Source organism: Contarinia nasturtii, unplaced genomic scaffold (assembly GCF_009176525.2).
Source record: "Contarinia nasturtii isolate CC-2019 unplaced genomic scaffold, AAFC_CNas_1.1 Cnas_scaffold_2806, whole genome shotgun sequence".
Taxonomy (NCBI): domain Eukaryota; kingdom Metazoa; phylum Arthropoda; class Insecta; order Diptera; family Cecidomyiidae; genus Contarinia; species Contarinia nasturtii.
Genome location: NW_022200123.1, coordinates 1319347 through 1342343, shown reverse-complemented (window position 1 = coordinate 1342343; position 22997 = coordinate 1319347). Strand labels below are relative to the sequence as shown.

General features: G+C 33.2%; 2 protein-coding genes across 2 annotated transcripts in view; one reads left to right on the top strand and one right to left on the bottom strand.

The window, feature by feature from the left end:
• Positions 1-16756, top strand: part of LOC116349157 (somatomedin-B and thrombospondin type-1 domain-containing protein) — a 75954-nt gene extending 59198 nt beyond the window's left edge. Inside the window, exons 3-5 of the mRNA XM_031780453.1 lie at positions 1719-1839; positions 14997-15073; positions 15165-16756. Coding sequence (XP_031636313.1) covers positions 1719-1839; positions 14997-15073; positions 15165-15406 — 440 coding nt within the window. The 3' untranslated portion in view covers positions 15407-16756. The remainder of the gene's footprint in view (positions 1-1718; positions 1840-14996; positions 15074-15164) is intronic.
• LOC116349158 (superoxide dismutase [Cu-Zn]) lies at positions 7900-9088 on the bottom strand. The gene is made up of 3 exons (XM_031780454.1): positions 8755-9088; positions 8350-8580; positions 7900-8238 (listed from the first exon to the last, which is right to left on the bottom strand). Exons 1-3 carry the CDS (start codon positions 8926-8928, stop codon positions 7969-7971), a joined length of 675 nt encoding a protein of 224 aa, XP_031636314.1. The 5' UTR covers positions 8929-9088; the 3' UTR covers positions 7900-7968.
• Positions 16757-22997: the final 6241 nt, after the last annotated feature.

Here is a 22997-nt window from a genome sequence, read left to right as displayed (position 1 = left end):
GATGGTTGAAGTAAATAAACAGTGCACAGGTTCCGGTGCTTAATGCAACAAACCACTTAAACATGTAGTAATTACGACAGAATGCAAATTTGACTTTTTACACCGAAACATACATACACTTTCCGCCAAATAAAATCACTGGCAACAAATGATCATTTGTATCGATTTTGTATGTTGTTCCATGCCATTAGTATTATTAATTTGACTAATAAACTAATTGCACTGAAACACACGGACTTTTGCGGAATCGTTCGTTTGAGACGACGTTGGTTTGCAAAAATATGTAAATCAAATGGCTTCGGGCGAACTAAAGAAATAAATGGTTTGCACTGTTTTACAACGGATTACAGTCAACAGTCGTCACTCATTCAATATTTACTCTAATTTAATGATTTGTTGGAGCACATCAAATGAGATGTATGCATTTTGCCATCAGCGACACGATGCACTTAATGAGAGCAGTTGGATGTGTATGTCTCAAATGGATCGGAAATTTATTACTTTACGTCCATTGCATCGCCTTGATTATTATGTTGATTTCTGCTTCGATTAATTTTGAATCGCTTTTATTCCATTTGGCAATAAATTTCCATAAATCAACAGATTTACATCCATTTCAAAATCCGCTCAGAATTCAGTTGATGCAATTCGCATTTTGCAAGTATTATTGTTTGCGTATACACCAATGTTACACCTTAAAACCACTAAACCACAAAACTCATTCATAAAATCTATGTTGAAAATATTAATACAGCAGATTGACTTCATTAGTTAAATTCCATTTCATTCACATTCAAAATTACCATTTCGATTTACACTCTGGTTTCGATTGACCAAACATCCAGATATAGCTCTAATTAAACGCTTTTGTAAAAATGTAAATGCGGCCCAACTTAAAAACCAATTTTTAATTAAAATCATATGCGAATTATAAGGATCGAATTGGATTTAAAATGGCGAGAGGAAAAACACGTAATTATGATAATATTTTACTTATTCAATAAACATGCAAAAAAGACCGGAAACCCTTATTGTTTAAATTGGTGAAAATATACAAAACTCAATATGTTTTGTTTATCAAAAAAAGTCGAATATTGATTGGAATTATCCGGTGATGATAGCAAAAATATATATTACAGATATTTTCCAACTCGATTATTTGAACATTGAAAAATTAATTAAAATGAATTTCGCAAAATTTCGATATATATATAATTGGAATTGTGGTCAATTGAATATTTATTTCATTTTATTCATTGAAAATGAACGAGGAAGAAAATATTGGTAAATGAGCATGATTTTCATTTCAACGCACACAATAAATAAACTGAAACAATAAATATTTAAAAAAAAAACTTTACTCATTGAAATACTGTAATAAAAGTTGGACGACGGCTTTCAATCAAAATTTAAATTGATTTTCTTTCCGCATTTTGTGTGGAAATGGTTGTGTCATTTCAATTCAAAGGCAAATAAAAATAATTTGCAAACAAAAAGACAATGTTTTTAGTTATAAATAATTTATTGGAAAAGTTTGCTTTTTTTGTATCAAAAGCTATTGGCATCGAACTTGAAATTGTGCAGAAATTTTTTAGGTAATAAACTTATAGAGATGGATTTGGTTACTTTGGTTAAATAAAACCTCATTTTGAAATTGGACTTTGTTATTTTCGAAGAGCTTTCAAAGAGATATAAAATTGTTGTTATTTCCATTGCAGAAATGGCTTTGCTGCTACCGGCCGAACTATCAAAGAGCCGACATGAGAACGATACAATCGACATCCGGAGAAACTTGCGGTTACGGTACAGAGACTCATTCAAACACAATCGGGATCACGAGTAAGTGTAGCTTTCTAATTTTTGTTGAAACATTTTCGGAATTTCAATTTAGTTTCTTTTTTTTGCGCAAACGATAAAAACATAATTGAATCCCACAACCACCACCGACCGCCGTTTCATTTTTGTTTTCCATTTATTAATTTATTTTACGTTATTTTCTCTATCTACGAAAATAAAAACAAAATAAAGGAAGGACCGAAAAAACACACAAATGTGACGCAGCGTGGAAAAAGTTGAAATGACGTTTTGAGCAGTGTGTGTGTGTTTGTGTTGGATTATTTCCGCTTTTCGACAAAGTCCAATTATTTTGGAGCAATTCAAAAACTCTGCAAAAACCATTTGAAACCAGTGACCGGTTCGCGCATATTTCTATGCCTGATAGCTATGCTAAGCATAGCGGAGACGGAAGCCGCAACGCACCCGTCACCATTCGATTCGAGCTATGTTGTATGCGCACGGTCGTCTGCATAAACGAACATGTATTGTACATGTGTATTGTTCATATAGAGTGAACGGCGATGCGTCGGTTGCGTTTGCGGCTATGCTTGGCATATCTATGCTACCTAGCGTATTTAGGCAAACATAGAAATATGCGCAAACCGGTCACTGTTTGAAACATTTATCGTCCTCAATTGAATGTGAACGCCATACAATTCAATTCGGATTGAATATGGTCGTTTATGTGAAATTGCAAGCGGTATGACCTTTCTCCATATAGTTGTACGCAGAGTTTAGATTTAATTTTCAACTAAAGTACAGAGTTTGAACAACTTTTGCCCCGAATAAATTGAGCAATGTGAAAACTTACCGAAATTCAGTAGGTAGCAGTGCGAGATGCTATATTCACTTTGTTGTATGATTTCCACATTCAACGTGCACCGTAGAAACCATAATTGCATTGGGCTAGAAATGTAATTTCTAAAAATTAAGCTCCTGACGAAAGTGGACAACAAAGCTTTGTACACAAACATGTGAGTGCATCGTTGCTTGAAAATGCAAATACCTTTTGTACTTTTGTCTTTTGACAAAGGAATCGGTGACCGGAAAAGAAACGTTTCACTTCGATATTCAAATTTGTAGACGCATTTGTACTTGTTCAACAAAAACTGATAGAATTCCCCGTTCGGGATGTGAAAATCGGATTAAAGAATCATAAGCAAATTGCCATGTTCCGATCTTTGCCAATTTCTTGAAAATGCGCAAAAAGATTTTGTACAAATTTCGATTGAGTTTGTTGTGTGTAATTCCGTACACATGGCATCATTTGTAATTTTTGTTTTCAGTACGACGAAACCATTTTTCGAATCGATTCGAAATAAACAGATGAAAAAACGGTAATAACCGAATCCGTTTGTTGTATGTTTGGAAAAAGTTAAAATCCAACAAACAAATAAAAATGGGCGCAAAAAAAATATGCCATAGAACGCATCATTTTGCGAAGCACCGTACACCATGCCAAAACATGTTTCAATTCCAAAAACAGATTCTTTTCATCGTTGCGTATGTTTTTGGTTTCGTTCCGTTGAATGCGTTTATGACATACTCATCGCAATCACATCAAGTATCGCCCAAATAAGCGTACATTATATGTGCGGTTCGGGGTTTTCTCGGTTTTATTGCTCAACGATGTAGCTTAAGCACCAATCATTTCCGATTTAACCGATCCAATAAAATAAAATACAGACGAAACAACCAGAACGAAATTTTCTTTCCATATTATTATTATGGCGCTAGCGATGGAAACAGAAAAAAAAGAACACATTTACTCGAATAAGAAGAATTGTGATTACCATTCTCAATGCGTTCATTTCATACCGAGGCCAAAGTAATTATTATGGTCTAACGAGAATAAAAACGGGTTGGAACGAAGTACATTTTCATAGATATACGCACCGAAACACAATCATAATAAACACGAATGCAATGAGATTCTCCTACACTTTGCACCAATCATAGGCATTTCTTTGCTCGACAAAATAAAATCAATGAATTGTAGAAACCGTTCATCAAGAATTACTCATATGGAATCCGAATTCGTTTTTGAAGACTTAAAAAAGTCGTTATGATTGTTTGCGGTTCAAGAATTTTCTCACATTGAACAAATGTGAAAAAAGGGTGTCGGAATGCTACGTTCACATTAATCATAAGTCAACAATTAGAATGAGTTGTGTTATTTAATTTATTCTTCCTTTTTCAAGTGGACACACGCACAATACACATGCCATTGTTGCTTTAATCAAAACATTTTTTGTTATTCTCGTTCGTGCTTACATATTAATTCGATGGATTTGACCACCCACAAGCAAAGGGATAAGCTTAATTTTACTAACCATAAATATGAATCAATGGATAAGCTCCAAATACAATACTGCATTCGAATTTCGAATGAATAAAACTAAAAATGATTACGTAAACTTTTTTCGATAATCAACGCAAAGCGAAATCTATGGACAATTCCATGGGCAATCGTTTCATTTTCACTCTTTTAATATGATTTTTATCGTGGCAATTTGCAACGTTTTAAACATTCCTTTCGAAATGGATTCATTAACAGAAAAGTTTTGTATTTTCCCTCAGGTACACCAAACTGTTTTCCCTAATTGTATTTTTATTTATTCGCAAAGCGAAATCACTTATATGTTAGAGTGGTAGTTTCAATGATCTCTTAATCACGGCTTCGCAATGCCACTTGACTCGAAATCTATCGGGTGCAGATTGTATTTCTGCGGGTGAAAAGGGTTTTATTTTTCGCATAACAAAAAAAGGTGTCAAAGAGGAAAAAAAAGATTCATTAAAAAGTAGAAGAAAACAGTATTAGCAATGCAAATGCTAGCCAAAGCTCCACCAAAATGCCCCATTCTTACAGTGTTGCTTTTGTTAATAACTTCACAGCACCACCGACGACACTGATTTGCGTTTAACAACCAACAAATGGAAGAAAAAAAATAATCAAATTAATTCACCTCAGGAGTGTCTCCCTTTTTTAGCATAATAAAATTATACGATCTTAACATTGTGTTTTTTTCGGATTGGTTTTTTTTACCTTGAATTTTATTCCCGACTTTTGTTCGTCTGAAAGTGCTTTATCAACCACTTTCCAGGAATCATTTCCACTTCTTTCGTTTCATCTAATTGTGTTTGCATTTTCAACTGATATTGAAACTCTCTGCCTTTCTCTGTTCACACAATGTGCACACAACGTTTTTCATTTTAAGTTAAAACGTGAACGCAGCGCACATTCAATACTAGTCAGAGTTGATAAGTTTCTTACTTTTGAATGGATTCAATCTTACTTTTCCGACATTTTCAATTAAAAATGAATTTCTTCAAATACATCAATTTCAATCGAAAAGTTTTCTCCGAGAAGAAACACTAGAACTATTAAATCAAACATGCAAAAGTTTATTGACGCACATGTCGTTGAAGTCATTCAATTGTATATGAACATTTCAGTTTTCAGTTTGATAAGTAGATGACGGCACAGCTGAAACTTTATACCCTTGACAGTGTAATTGTTTTGTTGTCAACGAATACAGGTGGAAATTGAATTCGAAATGAAATTGAATGAAGAAAGAGTTTTTTTTTATGAGTTTCGTTATGAAAATGACAAAGAATGAAATTTAATAATAACAAGTGCACAAAATGATTTATAAAAATGTTAAAAGGTTTGCAAAATCAATCGAAACATGATATCATTTGCTCATCGGTGTGTGTGTGGGTGAGTGATATATCTGTAAACTCGATATGTTTATAAAACTGAATGTTTTTAATTACTTTCAAATTTTCCATAATTTTTGTCAGTCACGCAATCAAAACCATTACTCACCAGAAGTCAGAAGTTAAATCACATTTGCAAAAAGTTGAAAAAAACTTACAAGATTAAATGTTTTTTCCGTACTTTTTTCCAGAAAAATCTTTAAGAGAATAAGAATAGCATGTGAGCATAAATTCCAAAATCGTAGGTTTTGCTTGGAAAACTCCTTAGTTTTGTCAACAAATACCTGTTTTTTTCTTAAGAGTTTCTGAGTGAAGTACTTTTCTGTTTTTTTTTCTCGAACGATATGGAAAAAAGTGTTCATTTTATATTGCGAAATTCTTGCGCATGAATATTCTTTCTTCGCTGAAGTTTTTTGTCGTTTTCGTTGGAATATTTTTTCGGTGATCAAAAACGGAATTGCGTCATTGAAACATCGTACATCCTTTGACAATAAAATTATTGGCGTAAAATGGGTGTAAATTGAGTATGAAAAGAAATTGTTAAAAATAAAAATGACGTACGTTGCAAGGGAAACGACAAGTGCCTCTACCTTTGGCAGTAAAAATACGAATTATGAATTGATTCGATTTGGTTCTTATCACAACGTTCCATAAACTCGTGTACATTGTACACTGTAATCAAAGCTATACCATCAATATAAAATGGTTTAATAATAAATGGAACATACACCAACGAAACCTTGACGTATCGCACTTGTGTTGATTTCTTCTTACCTGTTTTTTGACGAGAAAAATGAAAAATGAAAGAAAAGTTTCACATTGTTTCAACAGACGATGAAAATTCAATGAGCAGAAAGGTGAATGAAAGAGAGAGAGAGAGAGAGAGAGACTCAAGTATTGAGCATGACGTGTTCAAAGAAAAATTCGCTTTTAATAATATTTTTTCGCTTTACAGCGTTTCCTAGTCATCTGTGAAATTGTTTGTGAAAAGTAAAGAAAAAAGAGCAAAAATGAATAATAAGTTAATGACAAAATAAACGAGAACTTCATCGCATCTTAAGAATAAAAATATGTCATCTGCTTTCGTGTCGTTGTTTTTACGCAACTTCGTTTCTATTAACTTCGTTTGATTCGAGATAAAAAAAAAACGCTTCAATTTCACTTATAGAGCTTTTCTTCGTCAGATTCTTCGGTTTATGTCAAATACACAACTTGAATAGAAGAAGAAGAAGAAGAAAAAACTCCAGGAAATTATCACAATCTGCAAATTTATAATTGATTACTCTGCTGTGCTCTTGTGCCAAAAATGAAAAAGCCACATAAATCCCATTAGAACTATCATCATCAAATATTCATATGAATAATATTCGGAATTAATGCAATTTATTCAATTGACCTACATTCGAACATTTTGCTTGAATTTATGTGCACATATTTTAGATTCATACCAGGTCAGCATATCTATGCCGATTTCATTTGGGATGGTCGAGAAAATACCTTCACCGAAAATATCGATTCATTCTTCGAATTGGCTGTTGGCGGATCTTTTGCATTAACAGAACACCATCAGTCATCGAATAAAATGTATCCAATTACCTATTTATGCATCAATAATTCATCTTTTACCTTCACTCATTCAACACATTTATCAAATTTTTACCTTTTTAATTTGCCCTTGGCAACCAGTGGCCAGACAATGTATTATGCATCATTTTTATTCAATTCTATCAAATTTTTATACAAAAAAACCAAAATATATAAATATAGTTTTTAAACTTATTTGATCCGCAACAACTTGATTAAGACAAAAGGTCAAGTACATCAAATCACGCCCAGTGACATTCATGATATTGATAACAATGATGTATGTGTGGCTTCTGTTTTTCGGCAAATCATTGCCGTGTGTGTCGATTGCCTAAATTCAATTGGTTGTTTTGAAGTTGTTGTTTTGTTTTCGAACAATTTTCGATAATACTGCTAATTGAATGAACGCCAATCTTACCTTCAATTTATAAGAGCCTCGACCCGAATAGAACTGAAATTATGTAATTCGCTTATATTACAACCTACCGCATTTAGAGTGCTTGCGTCTGCTTCTAGAATGTTGCGAAAGTTATTGACTGAATTTTAAAGATTCACTTATCTCGGTGGCTGTGGAAAACGCGATGAGCATCAATTTGAACACATAGAATATGAAATATGTAGGTCTATGTGAGCGAAAGATTAAATATTTGTCAGTTGTTTTAGAGATTTTTGTTGTTGTCGAAACCTAAAATACTTTGTATTAAAAGCATAAACGCAAAATGAACCATTAACAATAACAATAGAATTGAAAGATAAAGATTTGTACGTTCTTAATGCGTGAAAAATGGAATTTTGTTTAATGCAAAACAGTAAATAGAAGGTTTTTAATTATTGTGCCGCATTGTTTTCTACAACTGTAATCATGCCACACGCAAGAACCATGCCGACAGACATTTCTTCGGTTTGGTATGAAACCGGTTGAATGGATTGCTCGGCAACAGGCACACCATAGATGCTTGGGCTACGGTTGAATTCAATTGGTTTTTCATGTATCACGATGGATCGTCCTATAACACCACGATGCCCGAACAGTTGAATATGCTGACTAAAGAATGACAAATCAAGGTTACCCGATTCAGGAACGTCAATGTTTCCAATCTAATGCAAACACATGTACAATGTACATAAATGAATATTTAATTATCTGCATGGTGTCGACAAAATGACATTCTCTTACACTATTTTTCATTATTGAAATGTTATGCTTACCAAAACACCACGTAAATGTGGTCCAGTTGATTTACAACCCTGTCGCATATCACCAAAAGCGTGAATATGAACGGCATGCTTACCAGGCGGCAAACCAGTCGCATTTATATTCACCAATACCGGATTTACAGGTCCAATCTGTCGGAAGCTCACTTCACCATGTTTTCCATCACCTTCGTTTGCCCACAACATCGACCATGCTCTCCAATTTGGTTCTCTTGGTTCCGGTCCCTGAACAAATTTTTACCGCACACATACATCGCAAACACACACACAACAGGAAAATTAAATTCCAATATTGTGAACAGTCGAATGGATAAAAAGAAAATGTTGAACATCATCGTGGTTTAATCAAAACTATGTTTTTCACATGAAATGTAAAACTTTTAAGATAGCAAAACTTACAGATGGACCATAAAGATCACTCGCATAATGACCGATAATATTTGCATCCATTGGATGATTTTGTGGATGATTTTTGCCCGCAATTATTTCAACATCTTTATCTATATCTTGGCCAACCACACAAATGACCATCAAATAATTTACAAATAACAAAAAAACACTATAAAATGCCATTGCGTTTGCCACAGCAATAAAAAAAAGAATTCCACTTAAACTGCACCGCTCAACAAATTCATTAATTTTTATAAACAATTTATTCACAAAACTTTGAATTTTAAATGAGAAGAAAAAAACGTTTTCACTGACGAACGCTGAACATCGAATGACCGATCAGCCTAGAAGTTGTCGACAATTTATATAGCAAATTTTTTATGCTACAACACAAACGAACAATTCATTTTTGCAAATCATTCAAACGAACTGAGAAAAAAAATCGGCTTTCCGACAAGCAATAACAACATCACAAAAATAGAAGAAATAATAATTCAACAATTAAATTATATAGATTTAAAAATAGCGACAAATCAAGAAACACCTCAACTACCGTTCGACTTTTCGACGCATTGTACCTGTCCGGTTAAACATCAATTGTTTCAATTGCATGCACCTATATTGTACTACATTGTACAATAGAACAAAAAAAAATATTTTTTTTAATTAGAATTTGACATCGATTAGGTAGCAAATGCGCAGTTATTGTCATAAAATCAATTGTTCGAACTGACTGTTTGCGATGTCAAATATGACACTGGTGCATTTCGCATTGAACACATTGTTGCGTTTAGCTAGAGAAACCAATCGTTTATTATGATGAAATGCAGCCAATTTCGATGCACAAAGTACATGAACATCGGTATGTGCTGATTATGTTTGATTACTTTGAGTATACCGGTCACAACGAATGCACTGAATGGAACGTTAAACAAAAACTTGTAATTGTGTTAGAACACAACATTTTTACACAACATTCTCATGCTAGCTCAATTGTTTGTTACGAAAGTTTGCGTTATCACTTGTATGTGCGTTAGCATCGCGTGTCTCATCTTTATATCTTCGATGCATCAACACGCAGCACTCTCTTCGATCAGATGTTGTATCACGCAAATTGTTCATTTGATTGCGAACCAGCAAATATAATTACAATGCACACAATTCAATTCGGTTTTGGTAGCTTAATTATGACACTTTTCCGTTTTGGGTTTTTCTATACAATTTTCACTCATTCGTTATCGAGCTAAAATTGTTTCATTCATGTTGGAAGCAGCGTGTGATGAGAAATGAGTTGGGACATTTTGAATTTCCCGTTGACCTACGATTTTCACACCACAATTTGAGTCTATGTCTTTGATAGAAAAAAGTACACATCACACATAAATTTGTCACGGAAATGAATGAGTGCAAAATGTAATGCATTCCCAGCTACAATGAGCATTCATTTGAAATGGTATTCAATACTACATGATAAAAACTATTTGAACCAATTTTTTTCCATTTCAATCAATTAAAACAGTTGTTGCTAACAGAAAGTGTACAACAACAAAATTTCACTCAAATCGTTTTTGTGCCATTTCTGTTGTCATTTTATCGCTCAAAGCGAAATGAAGAAAGAATTTCTCGACTTTTTCTATTATGTTAACAAATGCATTATTGGATTGTTGATTTTTGTTCCATCAAAAAGCCATTTTCGACTTTGTTCACTGCAGTGGAAGATTTTCGAAAAATGTGACGACAAGTTTCCGATCGTGTTACATTTGAAAATGTTCTCAATGGTTTACACTTTTGAGTTAAATTGATGTTTTCTACCTGAATATCTTTCGAACATGATGTGTTCGCACACTAAAAACGCCCGCAGTTATGCAATATGCATTTTATTTTCGAAGCATCTCAATATCTCTCTGCTGAATTCGAAAAGAATGAGCAAAAAAAAGTGAAATCGCATTTGTTTGCTCTTTCGGCAATGACATCAGCATGACGATAAGAGCCTTATGAAAATGATGAGAAAATGTAATTGACTTTCGTTTGCTTGCAATCTTTGACCTGTTTAAAATGCAATCGTGCTATAATCGATGAACATTTTAAAATTAGTAGTCGCTTCGTGTAGTTTCAATATAATCGCATAATGTTAATTTATGCAGTTTTCAACAAACCGTGATTGATTGGTTGCAATATTAACGTGTCCAGCTGTGAAATGTGTCGAATTTCTAGAAGTGCTCCAATTCAATGTAAATGCGATTCAACATCATTTGTATTAGGATGGAAGTGGCGTTTCCATTTCGAACGAGCAATAGACATTTCCACAAATATTGATATTTTATATTGAAATCGAATTCTGATTGCATCTTGTAAATGTCTATATTGACTTGAATTGCATGCATCGATTTTCATTCGAATTTCAAGTCAGTAATCGTCAATGTATAGTAGGTGCATTGACAAGAAATAGCTGCCATTTGGAAAAACGATCATGTATTCCATAGCGATATGTGTACAGCATAGTTGCACACTTTTCCAATTCCCCAGTGAGTTGATGCATTATTGGAAACTGCAGGCAATACGATTATCGTTGTGATGTCTTTTACGAAGTGCATTTTATGCCATGTACATGGACATTTACATCGGTATATGATACAGATACCTCATATACATCGAGAAAATGCCAGACACAAAGAGAGTGAGTTAAACAGGAGAATGTGTGACTGAGGTATTTTTGCGGCCCGAACACACTTCAAATGAATACTTGATGCATTTAGAGTCGTTTTGGCATTTGATACAACAAAATTGGCTTCGTTTCCATGTTGAATGCTAGTGGCATTGTATTGATGACAAACACAAATACCACCATTCATTCATGTGCTTTAGCTTCTTTTCAGAGTAATCCTTTGCAGTTCAATCGATTCCATCCTTTTTTTCATATTCAAATTCAAATGCACTCAATGCACATTAAAAATGGCCCACATCCACTGCGCTCAATGACATATTTTCACACTAAGAATTCGATTTCAATTAGAAAAAAAAACTCGCCGATATGTGATATTGATTACGCATTCATAAATGCAATATCATTCCATTGCACTCGATTTTCAAAATTCAAAACAGGGAAAATTGACAAAATTTTACATGTAGTATCGATTTTTGTTTATTGAAAAACGTGTGTGAAAAGCACGTCATTTTCTATTTGGAATTGTGGAGATTTTTTTCAAAGCCAATAAATGTCCATTGCACACTTGTTAAGTACCAAAAGTACTGGATTATGTCAATAGCTGCAAAATAACACTATTTATTTCTCATGATATTTTGAGTTTGAAAAATGTTTGTGGAAGAATTTCTTTTTCTTTAAGACGTCGTCACATCGCTGCAAATATTTGAGGGCATCAAATTTTCTTGTAGGAAAAAAACTCATGTTGATATAGATATGTTTCAACGTTTTTAGCTTTGAAAAACCTTTGAGCCAAACGGAGCGTATTATTTACATGATTTTTCTGACTTTCAAATTTTCATATAATACTTATAAGCTTTTATTAGGTGCATCCTTTGTGAATAGATCTCAAAAAAGTATTATTAAGAGGTTCTCTCTCCTCATCTCTTCTCTTCTCTCTCTCTCTCCTTTTTTGTTCAAGCCAAATATATATGGACATGAAGTAGTATGATAAAAGTTTGTTCGTCTATGTAGACTCTTACTTAGTTCAGTGAATGAAACTTATGTTTTAAAAATGCAAAAGAGAAGAGATTCATGTTTCGGAGGCAAGAATCGACTCTAAGTTTTTCATTAAATTAAAAATTATCAATTTTGTTCAGCAATTATTTAGTTTTGCTGAGAGCATTTAAATATTTAACATGACAATAAGTTTTGTGAATGTGATACAAAACTAATCGATTGGACGTTCCATATAATAGCATATAAGAATTGTTGGGAACACACTGCAAAGATGCTAAGATATTGATAAGTTAAACAAAAGAATGAGAGCATGCACTCGAAATTTGAGCGATATTTGTAGTCGAAACTTTGCACCATCGACAAAGTTAGTTTCATGCTCTCATATCGCACCAGATACTGTAGATGATCACTTGAGCACAAACACGAACTTCTAGCAAACAATTCGTCGATACGTGCGTTGTTCATTGTCGTCATTGCACGCAATCTATTGGAAAAAGTTCGTTCATTCATCGGTGATTATTTCTGTATAGCAATCTAAATGAAACTAATAGTTATCGCCGGTGGTGTTCGAATCTTTTCCACTTTAAATGTAATTAAAAGCAAAAAGTACACAACCATATTCTGCAGTAGATTGCAGATTGCTGTTCTGAATGCGCGCCCCTGCAGTTCTTCTCTCTTTTTTGCACTCTTCAATATCATTCAATACAATTTCCGGATGTTTTTAGTTCGTAATAATTCATGTTCGGTTCGAAAAGAATGAAAAACTTACGGTCGAATTGCTGTAGTCGAGTTTTCTCCGGAGAAATCAATTCCAAGATGAAATTTTAAGAGCGACAAAATAAAGCAATTGCACACTGCACACATACTCAAAACATTCGAAAAATTGTATTGGGTGTGTGCATTAATTTTAAGGGATTGATAAGATATGGCGTAACTTAAAATAGTGTGTAGCTTGACAGGTGAATCTAATTGCATTTTGTACATGTGACATTTGCCAATCTAATTCAGAGCAGAAAGATTTATTTTTGACACAGTGTCATTATTTTCTGATCGATTCAAAATGAGTGATGAAAAAGTGTTTTTCTGTCTGGTCCTCCTTTGGTTCAATTTTTTCACTTTAAATAAAGTGCAAATACATCTAAAGGTTATAAAATGTTGTAGGAGACGAGACCTCTTAATCGCCACAGAGAATGTTGAATTTGGTGAAAAAGAAGTGGTGAATTTGTTGAAAAACTGTGAACTCACCAAAAAAAATTGAATGATGGGCTGTTGGCGTTTTAAATTCGATAAAGATGTATGAAAATGCATCAGAAAACATCAGAAGCATTAAATATATGCGAATCAATCATTTTAAGACTTCTATAATGAGGTAAGACCAAAGGAATTTTGTGCCACACCAGTTGAATTCAAAACTAGTTGTAAGACGTTTTTCACATTTTGGCACAATGTTCCAAAAATAGGAGAGAAAGGAATTTTTGTATCGTATTGTAACTGGAAGTGAAGAAGGCATCTGCTACGATAACCCCAGGCATAAAAATAAGGGTTCAATCCAACACAATCATCAAAATCGATAGCATAGCAGGATTTTGATGATTTCTCGGTAATGCTCATTATTTGGTGGGATTAAAGTGGTGTGGTGTATAATGAGCTGCTGAAACCGAGTGAAACTGTCACGGGGGATCGGTATCGACTACAACCAATACGTTTGAGCAGATTACTGAGAGAAAAATTGAGAAAAACTGCGACAAGAAATAGTCGAAGGATTTATCAAAATTTGACATATTTCAAACATCGCAAAAAAAAAGATAGGGGACTCTGGTCGGGGTGAGCTTGATCAACCCGCGTACTCTCCAGACCTTGCCCATTCTGACTACCACTTGTTTCGATCAATGCAAATGGGCTTGTCTGAGATATCGTTTCGAAATTCTGAAGGAGTGCGAAAATGGGTCGATCAATGGATAGCTGGAAAAGATGAGGAATTCTTTCGACGTGGAATCGACAAGCTGCCAAGAATATGGGCCGAAGTCATAGCTAACGATGGGCAGTACATTGGTTAATGTACTCATTCATTTAGTTTTGGAATAAATGTATTTTTGAACACTAAAATCTTTTAAAATTAATGCACACACCCAATATTGAAACAAATAATGTTGAAAATCGAATTGAAATCAATTACAAATAATGTGAAAATCAAATACAAAATTGAAGTGATAAATTTCGTTTGCAGATGAAAATCATTAAATAAGCGGCGAAATCACAATAAATTGGGGACATTTTACTGCAACGTTGAGACACGGCACCATTATAAATTCATGCTTTGTTGCCATGAGCTACAATTTAAATTGATTTTTGCCAGTGGATCTTATCAATCAATCGATATGCGGAAGGCCGATGTTGCCATCAATTCAATTCGATTTAATTATATATCTAAATGGTCTGCCATTTATTTATCAGCATCAATGACAGCGCATGTTTATTTTTGGAAAAATAAAATTAGTGCTCATTTTCATTTAATTAATTTAAACGTAAATTTATCAAGGATTTTCCGGTTCAATTTTTTTCATTCATTGTTCCCTTTCAATTTCCTTAGGTACTGCGTGGAATTTGAGGTATTGAAAGCGGCCAAAGCATGTCACAAACTTCCCCCATATAATAAGTTAGCGGAAGGTAATTACGAATTTAAATACGTTACTTCCGTTTTTGAGCGAAAGAAAAGATAGTACAACTGATTTTTTTTCTGGATTGATTTTTGCTTTAGGTGATCGAGTTGTTGTTCGATGTGATTTGGAGGCATTGCAAAAAGAAACAGAACGCGAAGAAATCACCGACAATTCATCTATACAAGAAGATACGCCGAAGTTCCGATGCCGTGGTGAAGGCTTACCCGGACGAAATACGCGCTGGAGCGCATTGGCTGCACCATCATGTCGCGGAAAATGGATGCGCTTAACCATTGGCGAACCGAAAAAATGTACAGATTCGCAGTTCATTTTTATTTAAAAATTAAATTGGTTCAAATAAGAAAAAGAGAAAAAGAAAAATAGTTTCGTTTCTTTCGTCAATGATCGTGTATACAAACAGAAGAAAAATCAATAATTTTGTGTTCGAATTTCGGAATTGAAAAACATAAATAATTTTTAACGAAAATACAGTGAAATAACAATCTAGAGCTAGAGATTTTATGCAACAATAATTTCTTCTATTCATTTAAGATTATATCGTTCACCGCTTCGAAAGGTTTATCCTCTCAAATTCATTATGCACATTCAGCACATTTCAGTTGGAATTCGTGTTTTGTCATGTCATTGTTATTGAATTCATCCATGAAATTTTCGTCAAGCATGATTGATACGTCGACAATTCATCATTTCAAAGCGAATTTAATTTAAGAAATAAAATGAGAGAAAATATAATAACAAAAATTGAATGAAAAAGGAGAAGAAGAAAAAGTTTTTACGACAAAAAAAAAAACAGAGAAAATATTAGAGGCAAAACCGATGGTGATGAACCCATTTCATTTGTAAATATAAGTTAAATACACGGTTTAATATTGTTTTTTCTTTCATTCATTCTTTCTGTCTTTTTTTTATATCATGAATACAGTATATAATCAACCTTTGTTTAGGCTTAAAATTTGCGATGAATATTGAATGCAATTCATCATTTTTCAAACGTACACCACAGACTTTTTGAAAAGTGACCGAATTGCTTTTGAAAAATAATAATAATATAAGGTATTAATAATATTATTGAATAAAAAATAATCAAGTTTCATTTTTCAGTGGAGTTCTTTCAAAATAAATAATAATAAAAACAAACTACAATAAAATATAATCATCGTAACGAACGATTTTCCACATCAGATCGGTCAATTAACAAAATAAAAAAGAAGAAAAAACAAAATAAGAAGCATGAACCGCATATATTTTCCTATTGAAATGTAAAGAGAAACGTGTACGACTAATATGGACAACATACATATTCAATATTTAAATTAAGTGCAAACATTATTACGAATTAGAAGAAGATAAAAACACCGGCCATAACAGACTCGATATATTTGAAACAGTTTTACAATACATATCAAATCAATCACACTTCTTCAAAACAAGATTTCACAAACAGAAGTAAATGTGTTTTAGACAAAATTTTAAACCGATTTCATCACAATTTTTAATTCTTCAAAGTCGAAAACAATACCAATTTCAGTAGAATCACACACATTATTTCGAGAACACAAAATGACCGGTCCATATATTTGTACGAGATGTTAAATCGTACAGCAAAAACCATAATTAAATAATTGTGTAATAATCAGTCTAACTAAAAATAAAAGAAAATACACAAAAATTGATTTCGTTTTCTCTGTCTCTATTTTGAACGCAATGCAGTCGACGTCGCCCAACGAAGTGGGTAAGTAGTTTCAAGTGTATTTGTGAACACATTAACAATGAAAACGCACAGAAAAGAGTCCACAATGCACACAGACACAATGACAATTCCTGCAAGTATTGAATAGTGATGCTCCGATTTTAAGTAATTAACTACTCATCTTTTACTCAGAAAATTAAAGCAAATATGAAAGAATTCTCAAGCGGTATGTATACTCAACATTTTAATATTGCACCTGGTTAAATTACTGCAAACAATGTACAAATTGAAACTTTATTGTGCTTTAACATACTGCCTGTGTGTGTGTTTTTTTTGTTTGAAACTTAAAATGATAAAGAGAATATTTGACAAAAGCTTACAAAATGCATGCAAGAATTTTCACGAAAGGAAGCAAAATACAACATTAAAGGTAAATCGTCATGTCTGGAAAATCATACATTCCCGTATAAAAAAGTGCGGGAACTTTGAGAGGAACAAGAGAGCTACTCAAAAAAGTTGCATTTCATATGGTAAAGACAAGGTACAGTGATTTTTTAGTAAATTACAATTTTATGCATTTTAAAACAAGAGTGGGTATAAATGAAGCGACGATTTTATGGATGTTTTTCTTGTTTTAAGAGATTCAAGATTTCTTTCGAATGAATGCAAAACTATGATGTACTTGATAAGAAATGTTGTTTCTAACCTTTTTTCGGCAACGATGCCGTTTCTTTTGCCAGCGATTTCCCCTTGGGTTCTACACTCTATACAATATCATACATAATATTTCTCTTTAAAGCTAGCTCTAAAGAATGTAGCTCACAGAGCTATTTTGAAATAACGCATGAAAAATCTAACAAATGTCAAAGGAAAATCGCATATTTCAAAAAAAACTAATGAAAAAATGGGTTAGTGCAGACAAGGCTTCTATCAAATGTGGAATATGAAACTAGAATACTTAACTATAACTATGTACAATATGTAATTCTCACCTTACAAAGAATTCTTTGTGTTCATTTCAAAATGAGAATTCTATGTTTTCCGATCATCCAAATGAATGTGTTGATGTGCATTCACTTACAAGAAATGCGTTGTCATGCTTAGATGTAACAAAGTGTTGCGTATATCGAATAGATGCAACATGGGATAAATGCGGTATATGTGGGGGTTTCATATTTGCCTTTCGATGAAATCGCATCGCCTGACATCTTTACATCATTTGACATGTGTTAAGCTAAAAAAAAATTAACGCACACACATCCAAACAACCATATATACATAAAATCCCTTTGATTCCATTCATTCTCATTTTCTGCAGTACATAATTACATTTTCATTATTTGATTACATTTAATGCATCCTGAATATGTCGAGTTGCTTTCTGTTTCAAGTTTAAGTGGATTCTATACACTGTTGCAGCCGCAATGTAAAATCGGTCATGGAATTGGGTTTTAAAAAAATATACACATGATATGTGTGTATGATAGAGAAAGACGGAGGTAGAGAGTGTGTGTTGAAGTATTTCAATCAACGTACGAAATGCAAATGTAACTTTGGCGGTGCTTCATACAATCGTCAGCATTATTACATCAAAATGTTCCTAAAACCGTATTTGTTAAGAAGTATCAAGTTCAACGGTGCTTTTTACAAAACATTCGACATATTATATTCAATGCATTTACATCATGGAGATATTATTGATCGACACAGAAGACTTTCAATGCATTTGCAGCGTTACAAGCATCTCATTTTCCTGTAGTATAATACCAACCCCATTGTATACGCTATGTTCGCGAAAAAATATTGAATATAAATTGAATTAACGAGAAAAGCTTTGTTCAACCAGCATTTTAGAGTTTTTCCTCTGATATCCTCACATTTTAGATATTTCGTCTTCCACGAACTATGATAATGAGGTCAAATAACCGTTTTTTCGCTTCTTTGACATGTAAATATAATTTACCCATATTGCTATCTCTTGATTAATTCCCGCATTTTTGCTGCACTTTCAATTTTAATTACGTTAAAATGTGCACCAGCAACAATGCATTTGTTTGGCTTTTTATGGCAGAAACTATGCCAAGTAATTCATTAAACTAAATTTAACGCTTGAGAATACATGCAAAGATTCAAAATATATGATGAACATGGGCTGCATGGAAATTGATGAAAATATTCATTCATTGACTCTCTACGTTTATTCGATGGTAAACTTTATCACTATCGCGTCAGATTCATCCCTTGTGAAATTCCTCGGTCGTCCATAACCGTTCTCTTTGTCTATTTTATTTAATCAAATGAAAATATGCACGTGATACGTATTTATTGTTATTGTTATTCGGTTTAATGTCGTGGCAGACAAAAGGAAAAAAGAATGTTGTCGATACTCATAACGCAAAAGTTGTCGCAGACAGACAGAGAAAGGGAGAAAATCTTATTATAAAATGTAAATGAAATGATAATGATGAGATGTGTGTTTGAATAGGGAAAGAAAAAGACTCTATTCATGTGTTTTGCATGGCATTTTGTACAGTATATAATGTGGGTTTGATGACAACACTGCAAATGGATTGGTTCAATCGATTTAAATTTCGGAAAAATATTTTCACTGAATAATTTTTTAGTTGTTGTTAAAAGGTGGATTGTCACGTATTCGCTGCTGTTGATATTCAAATGATTCGCCACACTTTCCGGCTCCGATCCTTACTTTTTGTGTAAACATAAGGCGAAACACTTTATGGTTGGTACCTTTTTTCAGGTCATTCTTCGTGAAATTGTGTTAAAAAAACTCGGCCTTATTTTTGGTTGACGTCTTCTTGAGTTTATCGAACCGTAATTTTGAATATTTTATCATTTGAAAGATTCCAACAAGTAATATAACCGAAACACCGAAGATTCACGCAATAAAAACAAGCCCATCAAACAATTGGATGGATCTCTACGCTTGATGAATTCAGAATTTTCGTGTAATCGCTTAGAGGTCATAAGACAGTTTGTAATTATCTGACGAACAAAAATGATTTAACGAAAATCATGTTCATGGTGTTTCGAGTGTGGTCAATTTGTTATTAGTTATCAATTTATATGCAAGAGAATTCGGAAAATATTTTCCTTTCACATATGCACTGCCAATATTATTCAAAATATGGAAAATTTATGATTTTCAGTTGAGCATAATATTTTGATATACATGTTTGGTAAGCGAGAAGTAGTGAAGCGAAATAGACATAGTATCTTAGTTACTGAAATGTTCAATTCGAAATGCAACTTATTCATCGGCCCGTATGAAAATATGCACAATCAAAGTTCATCGGCACGCAAAATGTGTTATTTACTGAGTCCATACAACTCTTCAGTTGATTGAAGCATCAGAGCATGAATATTTTTTGCCATAAAATATTGGAAATAACATATGCCACATGTATTCGAAGGTTATTTTCAGCTTTTCGAAAATATCGCATCGATACCATCAAAACCAATGAGATATGGCATATATCGATGTTCGCTACATAAAATAATGCGATTATTAGAGAATCGAATCTCTATGTGTTGTTGCATAATTTTTTGTTGTGCATAAATTTATGGCAAATCCAAAATGATGCTTGTTGGAAATATGAAAATTGAGCAAAATATTTATCGAATAAAGTAAGACAATTGATGGGTGTTGTCATGCTCTAATGCAATAGATTTACTCAAATTTACGTGTTTGTTCTAGAAATCTGGAATCGAAAAAGAACAAAATCGATGCAAATGGTAGCAGCATTGATTAGTTGATTCTTGGGTATGGCAATTATATATTAGATCAGAGACGCCGTGATCATGGGTTCAGCTACCGTTTGTTTATTTGATAAAGTGGAACATTCAAATGGGCGTTCATTTAATGTTGAATGCAAATGTTATAAATCCAAAAATTTTCATGCTGTCCCAAATCACCAAATTCTGTTGTTGCAATAGTCGTTGGATTTATGTGCAACTGTGCGTGAATGTTTATTTTTCGTTTCTGTTCCTGTTGCGCAACTATGCATGATTTTTGTTCCAAAATGGGTTTTTCGGTGAAAATGCAACTGCAAAAGTCCAATTGTTTTTCAGTTTAGATTGGATACCATTGTTTATCGTGAAATCAAAACAAGCCAAGATATTTCCAAAATGTTTGTTTAATTTTCAACGAAATCCAATGTTTTTGGCATATTCTATTTGGATATTCGTAGAAACTGTGCAGTTTGCTCGAATTTCAGATGCATCAAGTTGGAGCTAGAGATAGACAGACAGACGAAAAATTATTTTGTCAGTTTTAGAGACAGTGATTGCCACATCGTAATCATGAAAATGCTGGAAAACGGCAATGGTTTTTGATTGAATTTGGTCTCATATGGTTTCTGTGGCAATGACACGATGCAAAAATTAAATTGCAATCAGATTTATTGCTTCATCGAAGTATCATATATATAAATAAATGAAGACACTTTCGTTGGTTGTGTGCGGTAGTTTGTTTGGCAAATATCATTTGCTGCGATGCGCTTATCGAACAAAATCAATTTGTGTATGAAGATTGTTGAGTTGATGGAGCGCATAATAATAATAAGTGTGTTCGTGTTATAAAAATATGACATCGAAATTTGCATATCGAATGCGATGTATTCAAACGTAGCCAGATGTGTTGATAGTGGCTGGTCATCTGCAAGCAAATGCTGAGAAAACATACGATAGCCACTATTATTCCAAGCGAAAATCTGGACGGTAAATTGTGTATGGTGTGTGTTGTTGGGTGCAAAAACAATGAAAATGAATCATAAGCTTGAAGTAATTTCATGCCATTGGATACGACTAACAAAAGGTCCCGACACTTACTCATTTTCTCTCCATCCCTCTCTCTCTCTCTCACACTCACTTTTGCTCGCTCATTTATCGAACAGTGATATCGAACCGGAAATTTCGCTACAAAATTCGAACAAAAGAGATCTGGTATTGAGCGGATAAATCGAAACAAAATTACTGTTACGATAAAAAGAGCTGTATGTAAATTTCATTGAATTGGTTCATGTGTGCGTATGACACATAGCATTTGGTATCGATAAAATCATGCAGCTTTCGATTTAGAGTTTTCATTAGCCGTGTGCATTCAAACAAAACAAAACATTACAAGTTTGATGCAGAAAAACGATGAAAAAGCCACACACTTTTTATCATGCCAACCACAAATTACTACAATAAACACTGAATTAAATTGGATCGATTAAACCAATTGATGACATGTGATGGATTTTAAATTAAATTTTAAGCTAATTCACCCTTTTAAATTTAAACATGCATTTGGATACATCACATTTTATTCATTCAGATGAATTTCAAATGAAAATTTATGCACACAAGCCAATTTAAACAATCATAAACAATTTTATTTTATCAAAGGGGAGCTCACTATTGAATTACGATTTACGATAAACCTCAAATCGCTATTTGATCGACGCCGCAATGACTGCTGTCAAAGCAAAATTTTGCTTATATCAACAATTTATACGGAAAATTAGAGTGTTCGGAATAGAGAATGAAAACAATGAATAAATTTACATTCTCATCGAATAAGACTAATTGCATAATTGCCAGAGGCACCATTTAATATCACATCACTTGAAATACAACAAAAATTCAGAATGAATTGCGTTCAATTTGAATTCGAAATATACGTAACATATATCAATTTAAATGACACTTTAATAACATTAATTCGTGTCTGTAGATCCACGACAACACTCGAATTGGAATCTACCAATTCATTCAGTTGAATGAGCATGTGAACATGAACATGCACTTTTAACCCATCTGGAAACGAGAAAATACACAATAGGGTGGCCCAAAATTTTTGATACACTGTTCAAACAAAAATCTGAAAAAATCACCAAAAATGTGGATTTTGTATGGGAGATATACCTGTATGGAAACGCAATGACGTGAAACTTTGCACAGCTTATTTTTTTCATAAAAAAAATGATATTCTGAGAGTTTGAAGAAAACTAGGCACACTTGCCTTGCAAAATTTTCGTTTTTTTTTTTTAAATTGTATGGAAGGTACCCTTGTTTTTTGCTCAAATCTCTTCAAACTCTCAGAATGTTATTTTCAAATGAAAATAATAGCCTGTGCAAAGTTTCACGTTATTACGATGTCATACAGGCTTAGCTCCCATACAAAAGTTCATATTTTTGGTGATTTTTTCACATTTTT

Coding starts and splice junctions, on each gene's coding strand:
- LOC116349158 (XM_031780454.1), bottom strand. CDS start 8,928: ATGGCATTTTATAGTGTTTTTTTGTTATTTGTAAATTATTTGATGGTC. Junction 8,581..8,754: donor GTGATCTTTATGGTCCATCT/GTAAGTTTTGCT, acceptor AAATTTGTTCAG/GGACCGGAACCAAGAGAACC. Junction 8,239..8,349: donor CACATTTACGTGGTGTTTTG/GTAAGCATAACA, acceptor TGTTTGCATTAG/ATTGGAAACATTGACGTTCC.